At 47.2% G+C, this 24,105-nt stretch overlaps 1 protein-coding gene across 3 annotated transcripts in view; it reads left to right on the top strand.

Annotated features, from left to right (window-relative positions):
- Nucleotides 1–864: 864 nt before the first annotated feature.
- Nucleotides 865–24,105, top strand: part of TECR (trans-2,3-enoyl-CoA reductase) — a 46,520-nt gene continuing 23,279 nt past the window's right edge. Inside the window, exons 1-2 of one of the 3 annotated variants that reach the window (XM_083184993.1) lie at nt 865–945; nt 22,751–22,801. Coding sequence is in view for 2 of the 3 variants with exons in the window: in XM_083184991.1 (XP_083041117.1) it covers nt 22,616–22,801 (186 nt within the window). In the remaining variant the exon portion in view is untranslated. Of the gene's footprint in view, nt 946–13,461; nt 13,615–22,085; nt 22,802–24,105 lie in introns of those variants that run through there. The other 2 variants (XM_083184992.1, XM_083184991.1) reach the window with 2 other exon arrangements.

Here is a 24,105-nt window from a genome sequence, read left to right on the forward strand (position 1 = left end):
TAACCTTTGACCTTGCTCTTTAAGGTTTTTTTTTTCCCCTTTACCAAAAGTTATGGAGAGACAGCGCCGTTGATCTACAATTCCTCCTATAGAGCTGGTTTAGTAGGAGATTTATTTTGCACTTCTGGGTATCTATGTGTGATGCCTTTATGAGTATCCAATAAAGTCTATCAAACTGCACTTCACCACACACACTTCTGGGGTGCTAGATATAGTTTAATACCCTTTGGCGAGGTGTTAGTGCTTTATTCGGTGTCGCTGATATTAGTCCATAGCATGCACTAAACGCCAATGAAATTATCCAACTGATAACCACTGGTAAGATCACTAGTGAACACAGACAGTCAACCAAGCCCAATAATTAGACTTCCACTCTGCACACAAGCGGGTTACTAAAACAGGTTAGGCAGGCACAACAAGAAATAACAGCTCCTGTAGCCCAAATAGGTACTCAGTCCATTTACTATTCAGGTGTGTGTGGACTTACTAGCAGTGATGGAATTAAATCAGGTACATACCTTCGTATGTTTTCACCATGTAGCGTTTTTTCTTGTGTCCAAAAGGATAGAATTGAATAAGGACACCAGTAGTCAGCAGCTATCCTTTGGGCATAATCAGTGCTGCCCTCAGTCACACCACTACAAACCAGCCAGAAGGTAGGAGATAGCACCGGTGTGCAGCTCAGTTATTCTGCCAGGTGTAGGGTTGAGGAGTCCGCCCAGCACAGTTTAGCAATGCGTGCCCCCAGGCTAGCTTGAGAGGACTCAGGATGCGGCAGCGCGTCTCAACACCCAGGATGCAACGGGCGAGAGAACGTCACTATTCTTTCCTTACTCCGTCCGGCACTCTCCCAGAGCACGATCAGCGTGGCATGCAGTCTCTCTGCTCCCTCAGGACGGTCCACACCGCCTCACAGCAAACCAGCTGGCGGCCACAGAACCCCAGGTCAGCGCTTCATAATACACAGGCGGAGAGGCAACCTTGGGGAGATTATCAGCTTAGCATGGAGCCGCTGGAGAGCACACACTCCTCCTCTACGTGCATGCCGTCGTGACCCCGCCCCAGATTTCTTAGATTTAATGGAATTAAAAACTAGAGAATCCCACCTACCAAATGGTATTGGGGACTATGGGATCAGAGTTCAGGAGGCAGAGCAATCTGCCAACGAGTATATAAAACTACATACCAGGTGTGTGGAGCTGGAGCAGTAACCAGCTGCTGGAAGGCTGATATCTCTGGTTCTGGTAGAGACAAGCTACTAGTGTCAATCAAAGGGGGAGAGTCCCAGCTTTTGGAATATACTCTCATAAAAACTCTAAGTCAGACAGAACCTGAAATATCTGACTGGGAAGAGCAATTAACAGACTTGGATGGGGACCACTGCTTTGAAGCCAGATATCTCTGGTTCCCAAGGGCCGATTTTTAAAATTCTTCTACCCATGGAAATAGGGGACCTTCAACTTTCAGTCTAGGGCCATTAAACTCCTGGGGGGGGGAGGTTTCTGGGTACTCAATGCACCACTGGGAGTGCAACCCGCTGAGGGGTGAAACCACAGAGCCGACTACTGCTCACAGCTCAGGGTGCTGCATAAGCCAGGTGCTGCACTGTAACATTAAGTGACTGTGTAGGAGCCAGCACTGCAGCCAAGGTACTCTCCAGTCCAGGGGCAGAAATACATACTGCCAAATGCTCAAGCAGATGCTCAGTATTACAATACCTCCCAACTGTCCCAGTTTTCACAGGACTGTGTTTTTTTTTTTGGGACGGTCCCGAGTCCTGCCCAGAGCCAGCAGTGTCCTGCAGGTGGGGGGAGGGGGCGGGCAGTTTGGGATCCCTCCTGCCCGGTGGTGCACTGCTGAGCAGAGCAGTGGTGAATAAACAATGTGCACAGGAGACATAGGGGCTGAGGCATGGCCAGCAGCTCACAGAGTGCTGGCCTGGGTCCCAGAGAAGTGGCATGGTCCCAGAGACAGTGGCAGCCGCAGGCAGGCGATGGGGTCTTGTTGAAGCAAGCATTACACTACTGGGTAAGAACTCCCATGAGTCTGTGCTGAAGGGTCAGCAGAACATTTTCTGGGGTCTGATTGGTGGAGCTTGTTACATACTGACCAGTTGAAATCTGTAGCAACCTCTTGCGAGGGACAAGACACACAATGAGGTTATGACTGGTCTGCTGGCTGAAGATGTCACTTCCTGCTGTGAGTACATGCAGTGGTGTAGCTAGGTGCCATGGTGCCCGGAGCAAGGCCATCTCCCCCCCCCCTCGTTGCCAAGGGGGACTAAAATTGCTCGTTGCCTAGGAGGATTAATATTGCCCGTTGCCAAGGGGGACTAATATTGTTGCCAAGGGGGACTGAAAATGCTCGCACGGAGGGAAGGTTGGAGTAATAGTGCAGACCAGGGAGGGTGGGAGTGATATTGCAGAGCAGGGAGGGAAGTGTGCGGTCGGCACCCCCCCCCCCTGGGGTGCAATCCGCGCACTCCCTCCCCCCTGTCGCCGGGTCTGCCCGCTGCCGGCTCCCTGCTGTACCTGGGAGATGTGCACTGTGTGCTGCTATTTATAATTCACATCTCCCACTGGACTAGCAATAGGCGCTCGCGGTCCAGGAGCCACCAGTTGATTGGCTGCTGGACCGCAAGCGCCTATTGGCTAGCACGGTCCAGCGGGAGATGTGAATTTTAAATCTGCCCATCATGGTAAGCCACTTACCAGACTATCTTTCTAGTGCAATGACTGAACACTCAGATACATAGACAAACAAACATTGCAGACTTGGTGGGGAAATCTACTGCCACTGGGCATGTGCTGAATCTCCATTCTGCCCTTTATGCTGCTTGCAGTGGCCGCTGTCAAGGCTGTTGGGAAGGGGGGTTCTGGCAACTGGAAACCCCCCTGCACATGCCTATGCCTCGTAGGATCACTATTATCTCAGCCTCTGGTAGTCTGGGCCTAGAGCAGTGGTCCCCAAACTTCTTGAATCACTGAACCCTAAAGTATCAACATTTTTTTTTTTTAAATAAGTGAATTGTGCCCACCTGTCCTCCTTATGGTCAGTTATGTGGTGGTGACATTTATTGGCAGCCACCAGCACTGATTTTTCCTATGAGTTTGACCATACCTAACTTGATTTGGTCCTGTACCAAGCTGAAGCACCCTACATTCTTAATATAAAATACCCCACAACATCAAATGCGCATAAAGATTTCATTTGTAAAACATTTTCTCAATCATAAATAGAAGACTGTTCATTACATAAGAACTGGACTATTTGTGGGTTACTCTAGGACATTGTACTTCCACTATTGCTTTTGTACTGTTGCTCTCTGCAACAGGATTACCTACATAGTTTGTCTATCTTGTTTTCACCCACTTTGCTGTTTATTTGGACACGTTTCCAGTCTTCAAGGAGCTTGATTCTTTTGGCATCATGCTCCTGTCACCATGCTTCATGGTAGACAGTGTTCTTGGGATAATGCCCAGTGTTAGGCTTGTGTCAGACATATTGCTCAGTGTTACGGTCAAAGGTTCAATTATGGTCTCATTGTATCATGCTTTCTAGTAAACTATAGCTGAGGCTTCATGTTTGTTTGTTTTTCCAGTGGTTTCTTTTTGTTGCCATGCTGTAGAGCAGGGCCATTATTGGTGGTGTGCAAGTGGAGAAATACTCATTGGGAAGCACTGTTGCCACCCCATAGCACTAGTTTTGGATAGCACTTCATTATGAAGCCAGTATCATTGCAGCTGTGACACCTGTAGAGTCCTATGGACCCTGTCATGTATAAAGCTGCCCCGACTGTCTTAAAGACACTGCTGCAGTGTTGTGTGGCATGATCCCACCCCCTATGTGTGATGTCATGATGCCATGTACAGAGTAGGGGGACATCACATCATGTGATGTCAGCCGAATGCCCCGAGCAGGCATCAACCTGTCTGTGTTTTCATGGAGACGCCCATAAAACACTGAGTTCTCTTGCTCCGGCCCCCAGTCCGCCCCCCCCCCCCCCCGGAGCGAAAGGCCCGTCTAGTGTGAAACTCACTGAAGCCGTTCGCTCCAGGGGTTTGCACATGCGCAAACCCCAAACTTCGGGGAAGGGGCCTATTAGCAGGTCTGAATTGCCCCCAAGGTGTGCAGGGCCCTAAGTACAGGTCCGATCTGACCCAGCACTCTTCTCCCAGTAAAGCAGCCATCATTACAGCAGCAGCCAGTAACACCCAGTGCTGCATACACTTAAATTGGAGTCAGTCCCATTGATGATGAAGCTCCTTGAGGGGCAGTTCTAGACCAAGTAGAGCCCAGGGTGAAAAAATTTCCTCACATAAACATACTGTATCTCAAACCCCTTTCACACTAGCAAGCTGGGTCGCAAACTGTGTAGAAAATCCTGGGTGCAAGCGCTTTCAAACTAGCCGCCGAACCCGACATAAAACTGGGTTGGTGGTGTTATTGGGAGGTGGGCCGGCACTGGGAGATGTCAGCATCTTCCAGCAGTGCCGTGAACAGGACCCGGGTTACACTTTCACACTGCCCCTGGACCTGCGAGCATCCCGGGTCCACAAGACCCAGGTTGAAATGCTGGAACGTTGGACCCGTGACAGCCTTTCAGGACCCTTTCACACTGACCAATTTCCCAGGTTGTTGCGTGTTCATGTGCAATAACCCAGGAAATATTTGTCAGTGTGAAAGGGGTATGATCAACATAATAAGACATGGTGCAGGACACAGCACTTTACCTACTCTTGTTGGTGATAATGTACACTGCTATTACAGTGAGGGATGCTGTGCTGTGAGGGAAGAAGGATGCTATGCTATGAGAGGACCTGTAGGGGAGCTGTAATTGAAGAGGGGTGCCATGCTGTGTGAGTAGTGAGAGGTGCTGTGAGAGTACATGTAGGTGCACTGTGAGGGTAAAGGGGTGCTATACTGTGATGGGGAAGGGGTGATATGCTGTGACCCTGGCCCAGGTCAATGTGTCATGCTTTTGAAGTATGATATAAAAATATCAGAGGGCTCAAGCCTCACACCTGCTTAAATTCAGCCCCTTAATACTGTATTTCCATATTCCCACTTCAAATATTTATCCTGATTACTGAGTATATATATATATATATATATATATATATATATATATATATATATATATTGTATTATTTTGTGGATCTAGAGTTGCACTTACATCAAAAGTGCAAAAGGCGTAGAGCAGGGGTCCTCAAACTATTTTGCTCTGGGACCCCATGCTAAGCAGGTGAGGACCCACTTTGGGGTCAGGACCCACAGTTTGAGAACCGCTGGCGTAGAGCATACCCTCCAACATTTGAAGGGCAGAAATCAGTACACATATAGGAAGGGGCGTGGTCATGGGTAAAGTGGGCATGGCCTTGTGGGAAGTGGCGTGTTCTCGTCCCCAGGCACCCGGCCCAGCTCATGTCACATGGTGGCTTAGTGGGCTGCTGGCATATTAAATAAGTATATTTAATATACTTATTTAATAAATAAGTATATTAAATATATTTATTTATTATGCCAGCAGCCCACCAAGCCACCATGTGACATGAGCTGCAGCAGGTGCACATGTCACACGATTTATTATTCAAAGTGCAGCCTGAGCCTAGCCACCTACTTGCTGCATGTATGTGCTGTGAAGTTCAGGCAGGCAGCAGGCTCCGATGCGAAGATGATCCCCCCATCACGTGAGCCTGGGCTGGCAGGCCACAGCACCCCACTCAGCCCTTTGCGCCCACAAGTGTCTGGGCATGCGGAGACTGAGGACAAAGACTTTGTGCTTTCCCCTGATGCGCAGAGTGCGCGGTCCGACATCATGATGCACGGGACCGGCCGCAATGCACTCTTGGGAAGAGAGGCGGCGCACCGAGCAGCAAAATTAGAACTTAGTTAGTATATAGTATATGTTTTGCTCCACATGACAAAGGTGCAGATGCTTTGGTGTGACTCATTCTTAGGAGATTTGGCTTCCTACACCTGGTATTAATTGTGCGCTGCTCTGGCTCCTCCATGTCATCACATCACGCATATAATCAGAAAAAGGCAGATTGATTTAAGACAGCCAGCAGGGGAGGAGGAGCTTGTGGTGAAGGGGACCGGCGTTGAAGTGCCTAGTTACTTATTACTAGTGTTGATCCTGGCTCTGACATGACATGACCAGGTGGATGCGGGTGGAAGTTCGGGTGGTGGAGATTATTCAGATCTCCTTTAGGTGCAGTAGGCCTTTTTTCTGTGCACCTGGTCCTTGGAGCCCCACTAAACCATGGGGCCCAATAGAGATACCCTCTTTGACCCATCCTGTCACCGGGCCTGATTCTGTGAGGAGACATGTTAAACATGGACTGTTTGGGATCCTGGGGACTGAGTTTGAGAACCTATGCATTACCAGATGTAATTTTAACCGGCCAAATAGTTGGGTAGTTATAAAGATAATCTTTAGGTATGTGAACAGCTTCAGTATAATATAGACCCTCAGGACTACTATAGATGAGATCTACTCATTCTCAGGAGACCAGGTAGATTAGGGGGAAACAAGGAGTCTAATGGCCAATCAGAAAAATCTTCCTTAAGGACACCATAAAATAAAGTGGAATAGGGAATGTCATCACACATCATGATTCCAAAGTGGTTGGTATGCATCCACTACAGTAATATAATGGGATGGGTGAGGCTTTACAACGTGTCTCAACCTCAATTACTGATATGGGGTTAGGTTACCCTCATTCAAGAGACTTTTCTTTCAATTAACCCTTTCAGGTCCAAAGTCTAGTCAGGCTCAACAGCCCTAGCACTAGTAGCAGATCCAATGGTGAGCCACTTTAAAATAAGAACATTAACATTGTACAACATTCAATGTAGACCATTTTTTTTATAATAAAATATACAATTTATATTTAAACATGATTGAATTGCAAAAAAATAAAATAAAAAATTGGACAGAAAAAGGTTAATGGTCTCCTTTTGTGTAGTGTTTGTTCATTGATTTGCTCACTCTACATTACGGTTTAGTATATTAAGTAAAAGAGCAATGACAAGTAATTTCACACAAATGTTGTGTGGTGCCATTCTTTTTTGAAGACCTTAAACCAGGGGTGTCCAAACTTTTTGCGACAAGGGCCAGATTTGGTGAAGTGTAAATGTGTGGGGGCCGACCATTCAGCCTGACATTCTTTGAATCATTAATCACATCAGAATGGTACCCCTCTCTGCCCCCTTTCACTCTATGTCCCCTAGCCTGCCCCTTCACTGTATTTCCCCCAGCCTGCCCCCATTCACTGTATGTCCCCCAGCCTGCCCCTCCTTCACTGTATTTTCCCCACTCTGCACCCATTCACTCTGTCTCCAGCCTGCCCCCCTTCTCTTAATGTCCATCGGTGCCTCCATTCATTGTATGTCCCCAAGCCTGACCCTCCTTCACTGTATGACTCCCATTCACTGTATGACCACCATTCACTATGTACCCCACTCTGCCCCCATTCACTGCATGTCCCCCAGCCTGCCCCTGCTCCCACTTCTCTGAATGACCATCACTGCCTCCATTCACTGTATGTCCCCCAGCCTGACCCTCCTTCACTGTATGTACCCCACTCTGCCCCCTCCCTTCTCTGTATGTTTCCCAGTCCCTTATGTGAGCCAGAGGAAGGAGAGGCAAAGCAGGCACTGCAAGGACAGGAGATGCTTGGGCTCCCGCTGCTGCCCTCCTCCGCTCTGCATGTTAAGGGAGCAAGGTTCCCCCTTGCTGCCCCCTCCCCAAACACTGATGTCACTGTGATTGTGGAGTAGGGTGATATACGATTGCAGCAGGGGTAGGACGCCAAACACATCTGACTGTGGCGGCCGGCACCCCCTCACTGCAGCAGACAGCAAGGTAAAGGCACGCTCGCCAGGGCCCCACCTTTAGTGTCCTGTGCTTTCCACATCTGATGCTCTGCCCGCTTCCAGCTGGAGGCTGCGGGCCGCTTGAAATTACAGCATGGGCCGCAATTGGCCCCCGGGCCTGACTTTGGACATGCCTGCCTTAAACTGTTCTGCAAGACATGACATTCTGTGTAACATAGACATTTTCCAAATGTGTATTAATATTCACTTATGGTATATATCATGGTAACCAGTGCAGCTGTCAATTACATTTTTTATAGCACCCTATATGATACATTATCATGGTTCTGGGATTACCATGGTGATTTCACTGAAAGCCCTAATTTTGGTGTCTCGCAAGAACAAATTAGGGTCAACTGTTTTTGGGTACTCTTGGGTTTTGTCTCGTGTATTTAATGTAAGATTTATCATAACTTTATCCCTCATGAAAGTGTAATAAATACTGAAACTTTGGAACAGCATTTTTTTTACTTTTGAGGTCTATTATCCATGAATACTACTTTCCATGGATTTGTAAATGAAAATGCAAACACTATATGGTAAATTTACGCTCCTGCACAGTATGTCAGCAACCAGCTTATAGGGTCCCACTAAAGTTTATCAGGGAGGTAGAAAGTGGGGAGAACAAATTTCTTGTGTACTAAAGCCTTGGCATGGAATACCAATGTCCAATAGCAATTAAAATGGAGGACTGTGAGATTAGTGTTGTCTTGGACACCACCTTTGAGGCAGCAGGTGGCAGAATTGATGACCTTTAACAGGTACTTTTTGTTCTGTTCCTGAGTCTACTACTAAATAGCATGGTACAGTCTCATTCCCTTGGGTAATAGGTAAACTATGGCCCAACCATAGAACCAAAGCAAGGCAGGCTGTGGAAAAGTAGTAGGTTAAAAAACTTTAAACAAAGTGTGGGGCTTTATTCTGCAAATGAGAGAATTCACAAACTGTGAAAGTTGCGCTTAAGTTCTCAGAGCCGGTGAACAAATACTGCGCACATGTCCTGTATACCAGATGCAGGTGGGAAGTGGGGTAGGTGGACAGCCGATCAGAGAGCCGGAAGGCTGTGCTGCTCGGTATGATCCGCTCTCTGTGTGGACGGGCCAGCCCATTCAGCCATGGCTCGTTATGGTGTTTAGCAGGGCATAAAGTGGTGGACAAGACTTCAACTAATTCTCAAATCATGTTTCACAATGTGACGAGTTTAGCTCATCCTTTGTCTGCAAGCAACCATGTGCAGGTGCATGACACAACCAATAAGGCCCAACAGTCTAAAGCCAGAGCGAGGCATGCACCCTACTTTAATGCTCTAAAATTCCTCCACTTACAATGCCTTGAGCAACCCAATCCTCCTGTTACTGTCTCTAACAATTTAAAAGCATCAATTGTTCATGTTATTTTTAAATATAAAAGAAGAACAAACGCATTATCAGCAACAAATATGTAAAATGGATGTGCAGCTCTAAAATGGTATTTTGCCGATTTTTTAGCCTTTTAAAATGGCTATAGCTACAGTATGAAAGCACCAGTTTTAAATTACCGGTTAAAAAAAAAACAGTAATTCAAAACGGGTAAAAAGAAGTATCCTACACGTTCAGAACCGTTATTTGTGCAGTGTGAAGTGGTCTGAACCGGTATACTGGATCTTACACCGCTCCCCCCCCCCCGGAACTTGAAAGCTTGTATGCCCGCTCCCCCCCACCCCCCTGGTATGTGTCAGCTCATACACTCCCCCCCCCCCCCGGTACTTGTAAGCCCGCTCCCCCTCGTACTTGTAAGATTGTATGCCCGCTCCCCCTCGTACTTGTAAAATTGTATGCCCGCTCCCCCCTCCCCTGGTACTTGTAAGCTTGTATGCCCGATCCCCCCCCCCCTCCCCTGGTACTTGTCAGATCACAGAGGTCCGGGCAGCGGGGATAATGCAGTGTGCGGTGGGGTCCGATCAGCAGATGGGAACTAGGAGCGCTACTATTTCCCATCCGTCCCAAGCTTTTAATGTCCCTATTACTGCCATTGAATAATGGGGGGCTGAACTACAATGATGCAAAGCAGCATAAATAATGTAATTAATCTCCCTGGACTTGCCCCTCCGGCTCAAGACCTTCCTTGGGAGAGCCACCACTTTTCGGGAGCCTCCCGGCCGATCTGGGTTTGAAAGCAAGTATCATTTACAATACCTGAGCCACCTGCCATTGATAATACCTCCTTTATTTCAACATGACACAGTAGGATATATACTGCAGCTGCATATTAACCTGCTAATGACAAGTGGCAGCTGTTGTCAATAAAGCCTTAGGAGCCTATTCATCGTCACTTAAGTGTCTATAGGCCTTGCAGAAAGAGAGAGAGCGGTAAAGTGTAGAGATATCCCAAAGCAACCAATAAATGTCTGTCGTTGCTCTAGACCAGGGGTCAGGGAACTTTTTTACCTTTTACCCCAAAATATATTTAGATGTAACACCAATGTTACCCCCTTGATTCGAAAGGAACACAATCATATCATTGTAATACAGACTGTACCCCCAGAAATTGAAGATACATCCTGCTAGTATGGTACACAGCCTGGCAGCAATTGATGAGGATTACTAGGATGAGGATTATGGTACCACACACAGCCATACATGGTAACCATCATCATCATCAATGGCTGCCAAGCTGTGTGTGGTATAGCCATTGATAATGTGACGTCCAGGCAATTATTAGTGTCAGTATTTCAAGAGGATATAGCATACCTCCCAACTGACCCGCTTTTTTGGGACATTCAGGCTTCAAGCCCAGGGCCGGCAGTGTCCGGCGGGGGGGGGGGGGGCAGTTGTGAGTCCCCCCTGTCGTCCGTGAATAGACGGCGCATGTGCACAGCATCTATTCTTGTAGGCAGAGGGGCTGGCCAGCAGCTCATAGAGCTGCTGGGCATGCCCCCACAGCAGCAAAAAACGGGGGCGTGACCTCACGGCAGTACCGCGATCATGGGCCATGCCCCCTTCCGATAGGCCACGCCCCCGAAAAAAATCGGCGCGCACCCTGTCCCTCCCCGGCACCTCCAAAAATTGGGAGGTATGTGTGTATACCTTGACAGGAGCCTATAACCAGGCAAAGAAACGGTACTTGTTTCCTAGCACGGCCACAACGATCATGATCGCGGTCATCGGGTGTAAAATCGGGGGCATCGCATGCACTAAAAAAATCGGGTGCGATGCCCGCGATTTCCCCATAGAGAACAATGTTAAATGCCTCAATTTACCCGCGATGACCCCGATTTCCCATAGGAAACAATGTGAAATGGCTCAATTTACCCAAATTAGCATAGGGAACAATGGTAAATGGGCCAAAAACACCCCTGAACATTTAAATGTCCCCCCAAAAGTAGTTTACGCCACCCCGCGATCAACGTGAACCCGAAGCGTGGCAAGCGAGGGGCGGCGGTACGCGTCCTCCGACCTTTTCATACCCCCACTATCCACGTCGGCGTGGAGTTGAGAATAGAATAGTGTGGCGAGCGCAGCGAGCCACCGAGCCCGAAGCGTGGCGAGCGCAGCGAGCCCCGCGGATACCTGTGAAGCCCGCGAAGGGACACGTTTACCTGTGAAGGTATCCGCGTCCGCTCGCCACGCTTCGGGCTCGGTGGCTCGCCACACTATTCTATTCTCAACTCCACGCCGACGTGGATAGTGGGGGTATGAAAAGGTCGGAGGACGCGTACCGCCGCCCCTCACGGGCTCGCTGCGCTCACCACGCTTCGGGTTCACGTTGATCGCGGGGTGCACGTTTACCTGTGAAGGTATCCGCGTCCGCTCGCCACGCTTCGGGCTCGGTGGCTCGCCACACTATTCTATTCTCAACTCCACGCCGACGTGGATAGTGGGGGTATGAAAAGGTCGGAGGACGCGTACCGCCGCCCCTCACGGGCTTGCTGCGCTCGCCACGCTTCGGGTTCACGTTGATCGCGGGGTGGCGTAAACTACTTTTGGGGGGACATTTCACTGGTCAGGGGGGTTTTTTGGGGTTTCTGGCCCATTTACCATTGTTCCCTATGATGATTTGGGTAAATTGACCCATTTAACATTGTTTCCAATGGGAAATCGCGGTCATCGCGGGTAAAGTTACCCATTTAACATTGTTCCCTATAGGGAAATCGCGGCAATCGCGTGTGGACCATTTAAGCATTTTTAGCCGCACACGACGCGACCGACGTGATTTTTACTGTTTTCAATGGCAAAATCGTGGGCATTGCGTCGGTCGCGTCGCAGGCCACTAAAAATTACACCCGATGGCCGCGATTGTGGCCGTGCTAGGAAACAAGTACCAAAGAAACTTTGTGCTGCAGCAACAGTACAGACTAAGTGCTGCCAAGATGGCGTGGCTTATAGTTGACTCTACTGAAGTGGGCGGATTTGGAGGGAAGCATGTTATACACAAGGACTTGACACACTGCACCGTGTCAGGTCCTTGTACACTACAGTACTGTAGCGCACACACAGACGGGCATGCATGTAGAATCTAGATTGTTATGCATGTCGGCTGTGTCTCGGCAGCGCGACCATCCATTACCCCAGGGTTGCCGACTTTCTTATTCTCCTCTCCGGGAGAAGCCCGGAGAGGAGAGATTCAGTAGCCGCTCAGGGGGTGGGGTTTAAGCGTGACATCACTAAGCTCCGCCCCATGCTGGTAAACCAGCTAATTCAGTGATCTCCGTGGAGGGGGCGGGCTAAAATGACACGATTGTGTCATTTTAGCCCCGCCCCCTCCGCTGAGACCCGAGGATTGCGGTATTTTAATGCCGCGATCCGGGGGACAGCGGGGGTCCCCCCTGAATCCGGGAGGGTTGCCCACCCTTTCGGGGGGCCGGGAGGGAGCCCCGATTTTCGGGAGACTCCCGGAAATTCCGGGAGGGTCGGCAACCCTGCATTACCCACAGGAATTCCATTTTACGCCATTTGGGGTAATTTACCCTTTCACTGACCACTGATCTAGGCCTAGCAGTGCACACATCTCCAAAATCACATTTAAAAGGTTATTGGTTGCTGCGGGCAACCTCTACACCACATGTTCTCAAACTCAGTCCTCAGGACCCCGCACAGTGCATGTTTTGCAGGTCTCCTCACAGAATCACAAGTGAAATAATTAGCTCCACCTGTGGATCTTCTAAATGATGTCAATGAGTAATGAATGCATCTGCAAAACGTGAACTGTGTGGGGTCCTGAGGACCGAGTTTGAGAACCCCTGTTCTACACTTTAACTCTCGCTAACACCCGCTATCTTTCCCGCTTATTTGCATGGGTAACAGGCAGCCGGGCCCTTGGTTCAAGCGTCACCCACTCCCCTTATCCCAACTGTCACACACGCCCCGCCCCCACCCGGGTGAGGTGACAGAATGATACGTACGTACACCCGGCGCTACAAATAGCACGACAGTTGTCCGTCAGAGCCCCCAACCCGTGTCTGTAACCTCCGTCTTCACCGCTATTGGCTTCCTTGACGTCAATCAATGCTGTGATCCTGCTAATCCCGCCCCGTGCACCTTACTCTAATTTCGCTTCAACAAAGGAGCACGCACTTTTATTGGTCACTGCTGCGGAGGTACCGCCTCTCAGACACAGACCCTCGAATCTCATTGGGTTAGTTGCTGCCTGTCACTCAGTCAATCACCTAGCCCCGCCCATTGCTAGAGTTCGGGCAGGTTACAGCCAAGTGTGTATACTGCTGCGGCGCCCGAACGCACCATGAAGCACTATGAGGTAAGGGGGGAAGGGCAGAGAAAGACCACAGAGAGCGGGAAGGAGAGTGTGTGCCATGTTAGCGGGCGCTGCACGTGCACTACCCGAGTCCTCAGCATGTTGCCTGTAAAATTTGGTATAATCCGGCGAACCTGAGAGGGATGAGGGCCTTACCACTGCTGATTGACGGGGGCCGCAGAGGGACAAAGTGACTAGGAATGCGCAGCTGCTGAGAGGGGACATGGAGACAGTACATGGATTCAGTGTTGTTTAAAGTACATACATAGGCTTACCATACTATCCCTTTAAACCGGGACGCGCATCGGTAAGGCAGGTTTTGTGGTTTATTAAAAAGGTGACATTTGGCGTTAGCCAGCACAGAACCTGTTTTATTCATGTCTCAGTTTAAAGGGATGGTAGGTAAGCCTAAGTATAGTAACTGGCAGCTATAAACAATGTCACAGTACCATAGACAGGCCTGCCAGCATCCTTTACGTGGACTACCTCTGCTCAGAGCTCTGGGTCAGTCCGCTCCTTGGGTTGTAATTCCACCATGCCAGTGGCATGTACTCAGATCATTGTGAGGGTAAAGTCCTGTGATAACAGTACTGCCACATACTACTGTATACCAGTGATCACTGTTATGTTCTCCACACCGCCGTTCTTGCAAGTACAACACAGCTCTTACCTGCAGTATTAGAAATATTCCAGTTGTTTATTTCCCATATCTTCTGATGACTGGTCATTCTTCGGCCATTGCAGAAGCAGGCCATTTATTATCCAGCCCTTGTGATGCTTTTTTCCAGTGATTCTTTATCCCTTGTTCTCCCACTTCATTCATTCTCCAACCATTGTGATGCTTGCACCAGTCAATTGCCTACTCTTGGGAAAGCAAATAAAATAACAAAACAAAATTAAAAAACTCCTTTCAAACTCCGGCAGCAGACATATACAAGGGTTGTTGGAGCATGCAGATTACTGCTTCCCCTCATGGCCAGTAAACTGCACTTCACATCAGTCATACTGTCCTAACATCAGGTGTAAGATGGCAGGGCTGGCGGATACATGGTCATACATTGAGGTGCATAGTGTGATCAGGTTTATGTGTCTAAAACAGGGGTTCCCAAACTGTGCGCCTAGGCTCCCTGGGGTGCCTCGGGTTGGTTGTCCAGGACCAATTCAAATTATTTATGGTCAATTATTTCTGGACAAAACCAGTGTTGGTGGCTGCCAATCCTAAAATGTGTACAATCAGAACCAAATCCTGCCCTTTACCACATAACTGAACCTATGAAGCACATAGAAACAGAATCTACGGTACTTGGGAGTTATCCGGGCGCCCGATTTTTGGTCGTATACGCATCGCATCGCATCGCGTGGCATCGTATGTTAACCAAATGGCATGCGATGCGACGAGATCACCACCCGAACCCGATTTTGCATCGCGTCGCATCGTGTGTTAACCAAATGGCATGCGATGCGACGCGACGAGATCACCACCCGAACCCGATTTTACATCGGGTACCATGTAATGTGATCACGTCGCATCGCATGTTAACCACATGGCATGCGATGCGATGCGACAACACCCGATTTTAGCAGGGCAAAACCCCCAGAAAGTGACACAAAAAGTGACACAATGTCAGTCCCATCCCCATTGTTAACGCCACTCCACTATCAACGTGAACCCGAAGCGTGGCGAGCGCAGCGAGCCCGCGAGGGGCGGCGGTACGCGTCCTCCGACCTTTTCATGCCCTACTATCCACTAGGGCGTGGAGTGAGAATAGAATAGTGTGGCGAGCGCGAAGCGTGGCGAGCGGACACGGATACCTTCACAGGTAAACGCGTCCCTTCGCGGGCTTCCCAGGTGTCCGCGTCGCCATGAACACCTGGGAAGCCCGCGAAGGGACGCGTTTACCTGTGAAGGTATCCGTGTCCCCTCGCGGGGCTCGCTGCGCTTGCCACGCTTCGGGCTCGGTGGCTCGCTGCGCTCGCCACACTATTCTATTCTCACTCCACGCCCTAGTGGATAGTAGGGCATGAAAAGGTCGGAGGACGCGTACCGCCGCCCCTCGCGGGCTCGCTGCGCTCGCCACGCTTCGGGTTCACGTTGATAGTGGAGTGGTTGTGAACATCCAATATCATTCATCAATATCATTCATATCTGACACATTAAGGACAACTGAATTTAAGGGAATAACTGTGTAATTAACATCTCTCAGAAATAAATTATAATAACAATCAACACATGTCACACAATAATTAAACACCGTAATTATTTATCTAGCAAAGTGAGCGCATGTAAAATGCGGTTAAATGCGCTGTCTCCCGCCAGGCACTTTCGCCACACAAACTCCTGCATATAGGAGTCAAGGTGATGGCGGGCTGTGCCCCGCTGGCGTTTGTTGCGCCATTTTGCACAACCCCACAGTCTCTCGATGTTTTGGGTGTGTGCACCAGTCTCTGGGTCTACGAAATTGTAGCGATGGTTGACTCTTAAGTGACTGTAACCAGCCTGCTCCAGTTCTTGAGTTTTGTATGCGCGCCAGCAATCGCTGATAATTGTGCTTCCAGGCGCGACGTGCTCCACAATTGCACTGATGAGAGTTGGCGCATCTCGCTTGGCAACTGCTAGCATAAAACAGTCCCCAGTTTCCCGGCACACTCCTCCGAACACCCACTGCTGTGGGAGAACTCTGCCAACATTGGCTTGTCTTTTCACAAACAGTGTCTCATCCACCTCCACTATTCGCCCTGCTCCACCAATCTGGCGTTGAGGCTGTGACATCAGGTCGCATTGACATGCCTCCCGCATCAATGCATTATAAAATATGGTACTTTTATTGCAGATTTTCAAGTTCTTAGTACAGAACTCTATAGAAGTGAGTTCATCACACCAACAGTATATGAAGCGCAGTATTGTCATGAACGGCAGCCTGCATCCGGGGTAGAATAGCGAGGCCCGCAGACTCTGCTTTTTCCCGCAACTTTTTATGTAGCAGCGCCATTTGCGCTCTTTTATAGACAGGCGCATAGGGTGGCCATTTGGACATGTGGCTGTAGATGGAAGCAGCCCTTTGTCCTGCAGGAATTGTACTGTTTCTTCTTCAGTTTTAGGGAGGCTGAAGATACCATCCACCAAAGCCATATTGGGAAATAGGGTGTAAGGGGCAAAATGGGGCAGGTGTAAGGGGCCAAATGGGGCAATATTGGGGCAAATGTCCGAAATTTCACCTCACAAGTACACCAACACTGTAAATCACTTGTTCTCTCCTCTGGAAACTACCTCACACTGATTTTCTGCCAGATGTGGCAGAGGGCGGGTTTAAAAATGGGCGGGAAGTGTTAAAATCGCGTTGCGTCGCAACGCATCGCATCCCATTGTATACCATACAATAAGCATACGATGCGACGCGATACGACGCAATGTCAAATCGCGTCGCATCGCGTTGCATCGTATGCTTATTGTAATGGCATGCGATGACCACATCGGGCGCCCGGATAACTCACAAGTACCGAATCTACTTATACCCCTTTTAGACATACTACCCAGGATTTTGGCCAGGTTTACCCGGGATTTTCAACCCAGGTCACTCCCGGGATTTTTACAGACCCCCTTTCACACTACACCTCAAATCTGGGAAAAACCTGGGTATACCCCATTTACACATAAGCCAGGCTTTTCAAGCATTTCAGTGTTTCATCATTAAAATGGGACACGCCCCGCAGCAAAAAAAAAGCAACATCACATGTTTAAAACTGAAAAACCCGGGTAAACCCATTCAGACATAAGCCGGGTATTATACCCGGGAGTTAAATACCGGGAAAAACCCTGGTCAATTGCAGGTGCTCAGTATCCGGGAGTGAAATCCCGGGTATACTCTTTCAGACATACGCTAGTCCCGGGTTTGGGCGCGTTCATGTGAAAATACCCAGGATTTTCGCATATGTCTGAAAGGGGTATTAATTTGATATAGATTTTTTGGGGCCCATGGGTGCCTTGGAAAAATTCTGATACTCTAGGGTGCCGTGATTAGAAAAAGATTGGGAACCCCTGGTCTAAAGGGAACATCAGCAGCTGAGATTCATCGCCAATTTTACAGTTTAATGCTGGTTTGGCTTTGGTGCATTTGCTTGGCCGGCCTGATTGCTGCTCATGTTGAATGCCTGCCCTGCCATTCTCTAAGGCAGTGACCCAAACCTGTTTCTGTGACATTGCGTTATCACAGGCACATCGACAAGTTGGCGATTCATTTCAGCTGTTGATTTGCCCTTTAGAGGCGGAAACCTAATCACACTGCGCACCACAATGTGTGACCATATATCCGCCAGCCCAACCATCTTCCACCTGATGTTAGGAAAGTGTGACTGATATTAGGCGCAGTCTAATAACCGTGAGGGGAAGCAGTGGTCTACCTGCTCTGGCCTGGTGGGAAATCAAAATGAAATAAAGAACATTACACATGAGAGGTCTTGTTACCTTACTGGACCACCGTCATACAATGTAAAGGCACTCTGGTAAATAAGCACAAGCAGGATAGCTCAAACATTTCATGTTAGCACATTGTATCCCTGATGATGTGCCACCTTCACATTTGTCCGTGTGTCCATTAATCAGGTAGATGCGGCTGCCGCACCTGAGTCCAACCCCCCCCTCCCCCATGCATTGCCCAGAATGCATGCACACAAGGGAAAAAACATTCACAATCACTCTCCAACTGATGGTTTTCCCTCTGTGCGCAGAACTGAGTAAGTGTAGACTTACTCTGGGCTACGATGACCGTGGGGAGATCGAGGCCCTCCTCCCCTCGGCCGGGTTCTTATGCGTTTTGAGGCGGCACTCGCAGAAAATGCCAGGGGGACGATTACAAGTGCTCCCCAACTGTCAATCATCTTCGTAACGGCCATCGCTGGCTTTGTTCACAAGGGGACCTCGCACATGCCCACAGTGTACCGTGCACATGTGCGGTCATGCGATAATGTGCTTTTCTTAGAATATATAAACCACTGCCACCCTGATAATTGCTTCAGTGTCCTGTCCCCTGATGCAACTATCTGTATTAACCATGTACTTGTCCTAAACTGTCTTGTAATGTAATTTTGTTTTGTGTTTGCTCATAACTATGCTCTGTAAAGCGCTGCAGAATTTGTATGCGCTATATAAGAAACTGTTAAATAAATAAATAATCGGCAGGGCTGAAAACTCCTAATGGTCTGAATTCAGCTCTCTACTCCATCTTTTTAGATCACTTTAATCAGATCTTTTCTTAAGGGATATAATATTGCTGAGCAAAGAATTAATTTATGTCCTCTGAAACGGAGTATAGAGGCTGCTAATAGGGTGATTTAATTACAGGCATGTAAGTGCCACCAAGGTGGACTTTTTTGTATATAAGGAATTGGCGCTCAGCATAAGTGGTTCAAATTACGAATACCAAGTCGTGTAGAACTCAAATATATGTACGTATTTACAAAGAGAAAATGCCAGTGTTGATCCAAACAAAAAGGAGTTGAGCACTCACACTCCACACCCACAAACCTGTGACACAAAACTAATAGAGGGTACACACTGTGAGATATGCACCATTTTTCTATTTGATTTTGCTTATAGAAGCAAAATCGACTAAAAAAATCAAATGGGCATCGAATCGTGTGTACCAACTATTACACTATACAAATATAACAATGAACATTGTTAGATATGTTGAATCTTTTAAATATTTAATTTTGGATGAAACATTTTCAAAAACTATAAAAAAAAGATGTGGCATGGTGTCATACAGTCAGATTTCTCATATCCAAATATCCCATTTGGAACTAAAGCCAAATAGTAACTTCTACTGAAGCATCGTTGCAGTGAGAGATCCCCTGAAAATGCCAGCATCGCTTACAGACACTATTTATTTTAGTATATATCAATACAGCCGGGTCAATTAACTGAAGTTTAGTTAAATATTTCACCCGAAAAAAGAACAGTCACTGTAAGCGACGCTGGCATTTTACGCAGATATTTTGAGGATCTCTCACAGCAACGTTGTTTGCTGTGGGGTTACAACAGGGTCAGCAACGGGTTAATGGATGGAACAATCTAAATTATCATAATTTTATTTTTTATTTATTTAATTATTAATAGTTTCTTATATAGCGCAGCATATTCCGTTGCGCTTTACAAAGGAGACAGTGATACAACAAACAGGGTATTTACAGATAGTCAAAATGTAGGAGGGCCCTGCTCGCAAGCTTACAATCTATAGGGAAATAGGCATTGATACATAAGGATAGATACTGTATTTTTTATTGCATCGATTCCACCAGAATGCCAGGTTCTGTGACTGGTTCTGGAATTTGATAAGCTTGCCTGAAGAGATTAGTTTTTAGGGAACGCTTATAGGTTTGGAGACTGGAGGAGAGTCTTATTGTGCTTGGGAGGGCATTCCACAGAGTGGGTGCAGCCCGAAGAAAGTCCTGCAATCGGGAATGGGAGCAAGTAATGAGTTTGGATGAGAGACGCAGATCTTGAGAGGAGCATAGAGGTCGGGTTGGAAGATATTTTGAGATAAGAGAATATATGTATGTTGGTGTAGTTTGGTTTATGGCTTTGTGTGTAAGTAAAATAATTTTGTATTGAATACGGTAGAATACAGGTAACCAATGAAGTGACTGACAGAGTAGCTTTGCAGGCTAGGAACATTATCCTCGCAGCTACATTCATAATGGACTTTAGTGGTGAGAGTCTGTATTGGGGAAGGCCAATAAGGAGACTATTGCAATAATCAATGCGTGAGATGATGAGAGGTATTTTGTGCTATCAGGTTTGCAGTAGTGGCAAATGACTACATGACCCCCTTTTTTTTTTTTTTTTGCTTGCACAATCACAGGGTATGGCGTTTTCTATTTTTAAGGATTCATCAAAAAAGCAAAAATAATCTTTGTCTGTACAGAAAAATCTGTAACTTGGTAAATCCGGCATTAACTCCAGCCTTTGCTCAACTGAATAGTAATATTCCATTGTTTATATATTGCTCTTAAAAAAATATATATATATCAATCTCTTTCCTACAAATCTGACTCCAGCATAGCTGGTTGATATGCAGAGAATTGAAGATTCATAGAAAATTCTATTTTTTCTGGAATAATTAACCTATTATCATTTTCAGGTTTTTTTTTTTTTAAGCTTTGTAAATCATATGTTTTGTTTATGCCTTTTTTTGCGAAATAATTTTTAGATAAGTCCTACAGTGGATGTACATTGACTGATGCACTAAACAAAGAATGTTTATGTTGGCGTAGTATATCCTCTTAAATCTAGTTACAACAGAAGGGTAAGGACAAGTCAGTGATACTCACTGTTAACGCCTGTGGTCCTCAGTCGCCTGCGAGGTTTTGCCTCCCGCTGTTCGCCCTGTGGTTTAGTATGTGGAAGTGCTGTTAACACCTTTGTGATATTGCTGGTCTGTGAAGTTTCTCCGGCTACTGTCGGTTAGGCTGGACTGCCACACAGCTTGTACTGCCCATCCCCTGTTCTACAAACATCACACATGTCAATCGGCCACACCTTCCTACGCTGCAGAACATCTAGCCTATCCTAGCTGTGTCTGCAGAGTATAACTTAAATTATTTCACCCTCACTGGCATCATTTATAACTTCTGCTGTTTAAAAAAAGGAAAGAGTGCTATTTATCCCAGCTGATGTCCCATCCATTGTGTTAGACCCAATTGAACTAATTTTCTGTTCCAACCTGCAGAGCGGTTCTAAAATACTCAACACTAATCAACACTTCCTCAAACTCTCACTTGTCTTTCCTTGTTTAACTGCCACATCCACGGAAAACTCACCCAGATCTATCCAGTTCCTTTATTATGTACTCATCTTGGTCTCCAGCTGTCACAGGGGGGCAGTGTCCTGTAGTCAGGAATGGCCGCAGCACTCTGTGGGGTGCTAATCCACTGTCGGATTTACCCTGATATTTAATTTCCTTCAGTTAGACACTGCCAGGTAATGCACAATAGTCGAGTAGATTGAAAACCCACCTGCAAGGTCTGTGGCTGTGAAATGGTTAACCAATTACCTGCAGGGAAGGGTTAATGAAGCCTGTTTTGTGCACACTGACTGCCTGTCTTTGATGGGTTGTGGTAGGAGTTGTGACTGTCTCTTGCTGGAGTGTCTCTTTTTATAAGTTGACTCGCATGCATTGAGTGTATGTGCACTCTCATGTTCTTAGGGGTCTTGCCTCCGTCCTGTGGGGTAAGGCAGTGTGGGGGAGATGCCTATATTTAGCTGCTGGTACTTAGCCCAGATATTTGCTGAGATCAATGAATACCAAGAGACAACCACTGAGGTGTAAAGAGACAGCCTCAGATAGAGGGAGAGCTGAAGGAGAAGGGAACAGTGCATTTAGAGAACATAAACAGGAAGAATGAGAGCAGATAGGTGTAGGAGTGATAAATATTTGTAAAGAGGTCGGAGGGCAGCAATGTCGGCTGAGGTTCCTGCCAGTGCCTGGTCTCACCGTGTCCATATGTGGGTCATAATGTCAATGTGTGGGTCTCGTGGGAAGTGCAGAAACTGACAGATGTGAAATAGCCTAGTGAGTGATAAATATAGAAATCTGCTTCATATTACATCTGGACAGCCTGTGCGAGTGACACTTCCAGGGAGAGAATTACACACATTTGTAGGAAACTGAAGAGAGAAACTGTATGTGAGTTTATGCCTATGGTTAGAGGACTGATGTTCTGCTCTTGTACACCTGTCACAGAGACAGCTTCCTAAGAGTAAGGCCTGTGTTGAAAGAAAAAGCATGAGACTGCTGAGAGAGCAAAAAGATTGCTGAGATCGTAATAGATCCCTAAATGCAAAACCATCGTGGGACAGTGAGGGAAGACACAGCGAGGCACAGAGCAACACAGAGGGATCAGGCAGAAGGTGTTTGAGAGCTTTGGGCTGTCAGTGTAACAGAGAATAGAGGGAGAGAGGGTCTTCTTTTTTGTCAGAAACATCTGGTGAGATTGCTTCGTAACGATGGATATGAACTCTATAGTATCGGAAATAAGGCGTCCCAAGTCCCAAAACGAGGGTCAATCGGGCGCGAAACGTTCATCTGCCAAAGCTTCAAAGAAAAAAAACCCTGCTAAACGTGCTACTGTTTATTTTGAGGTGGAGATCCTTGATGCCAAGACACGGGACAAGCTCTGCTTCCTGGACAAGGTAAGGAGCAATTAAGTGAATGGGTGGTGACGGAGAAGGTGACATTTTGGTGGGGAGGTGCTGAAGAGGGCAGATATTAGTTGGGAAGAAGATTGAGTGGTGACTGTGGAATCTGGTAATTAGGTGAGGGGGAGATTTCTATATTGTCAGATGGAACCTGTTGAGGTCAGTAACACAAAGGAAAGAGTTAATGCATCATATCTGAGAAGATTTGGGGCCAGATGTATCAATATTCAAAAAGTGATAAAATCGAGAGTGATTAACAGCCAGCCAATCAGCTCCTAACTGCCATTAGGGATGCCAATCCCGGGGAAAAAAATCTCAATACCGGGATTCACGTGATTGAGTCAGCCAATGGAAATACTGAAATATAATAATAATAATAATAATAATAATAATAATAATAATAATATATTTATTTATTTATCACTCACCCTTTATAAAAAAAATAAGAAAAAGTAATTGGCTGGCAATAATGGCAGACATGGTGACTGTCCAGATTGCGGAAGGGCTGGATGGTGGGCTGGCTAGTGGAATGGTGGTAAGGCGATCGTTCTTGTTTGGCAGGAGGGCTGGCTCAGCGGGCGGGAGGGCTCACAGTGCTGTGCAGCATGACAGCTTCCATCCCCCCGCACCGTGTACAGCCGCTTAGCCGGGCAGCATCTGAGGATGATCCGAGTGCTCAGCACAGCCTGACATTAATACTGCGCATGTGCCGCCCAATCCAAAATCTCGGATTGGAGCATCCAATCCCAGGATTGAAATCCTGCTGATTTGGGCCTAAAATCATGGGATCCCGCCGTTCCCTATCCTGGGATTGGCCTCCCTAACTGCCATATTACAGGGTGGGTTTGAAAAATGACAGGTAGGAGCTGATTGGCTGGTTCTTTATCACTCTCCACTTTATCACTTTTTGAAGCTTGATACATCTGGCGCTTTATGTTCTAGAGGTAATGATTATTGCAACAAAATCTGAATCTCCATTAGATAACATTTGTTTTTTTTCTCATGTGTCAGTCCACCTTGCATAACTTACACTTAAAGCGTAATAAGTTGTGGCAGATTTATTACAGGACATCAGCTTTAGCGTCCAGGATAGACATTACAGGCTTACGTTTCATAGGTATCTGTTTTAGAATGTTGTATTTTGGATCCAGCATGCAAGTATTGGTAAAATGATCTGGCTTCCATGTTTCTTACTTCGAACCAATCATAGACTTCATGTTCATTCAGTATGAGAAGCGACCATGTAACAAACGTGACTGGGAAAGCTGCATTATTTTCAACTTTAGATGTTCAGCATT

This window comes from Crinia signifera, chromosome 4 (genome assembly GCF_055691185.1).
Source record: "Crinia signifera chromosome 4, ASM5569118v1, whole genome shotgun sequence".
Taxonomy (NCBI): Eukaryota; Metazoa; Chordata; class Amphibia; order Anura; family Myobatrachidae; genus Crinia; species Crinia signifera.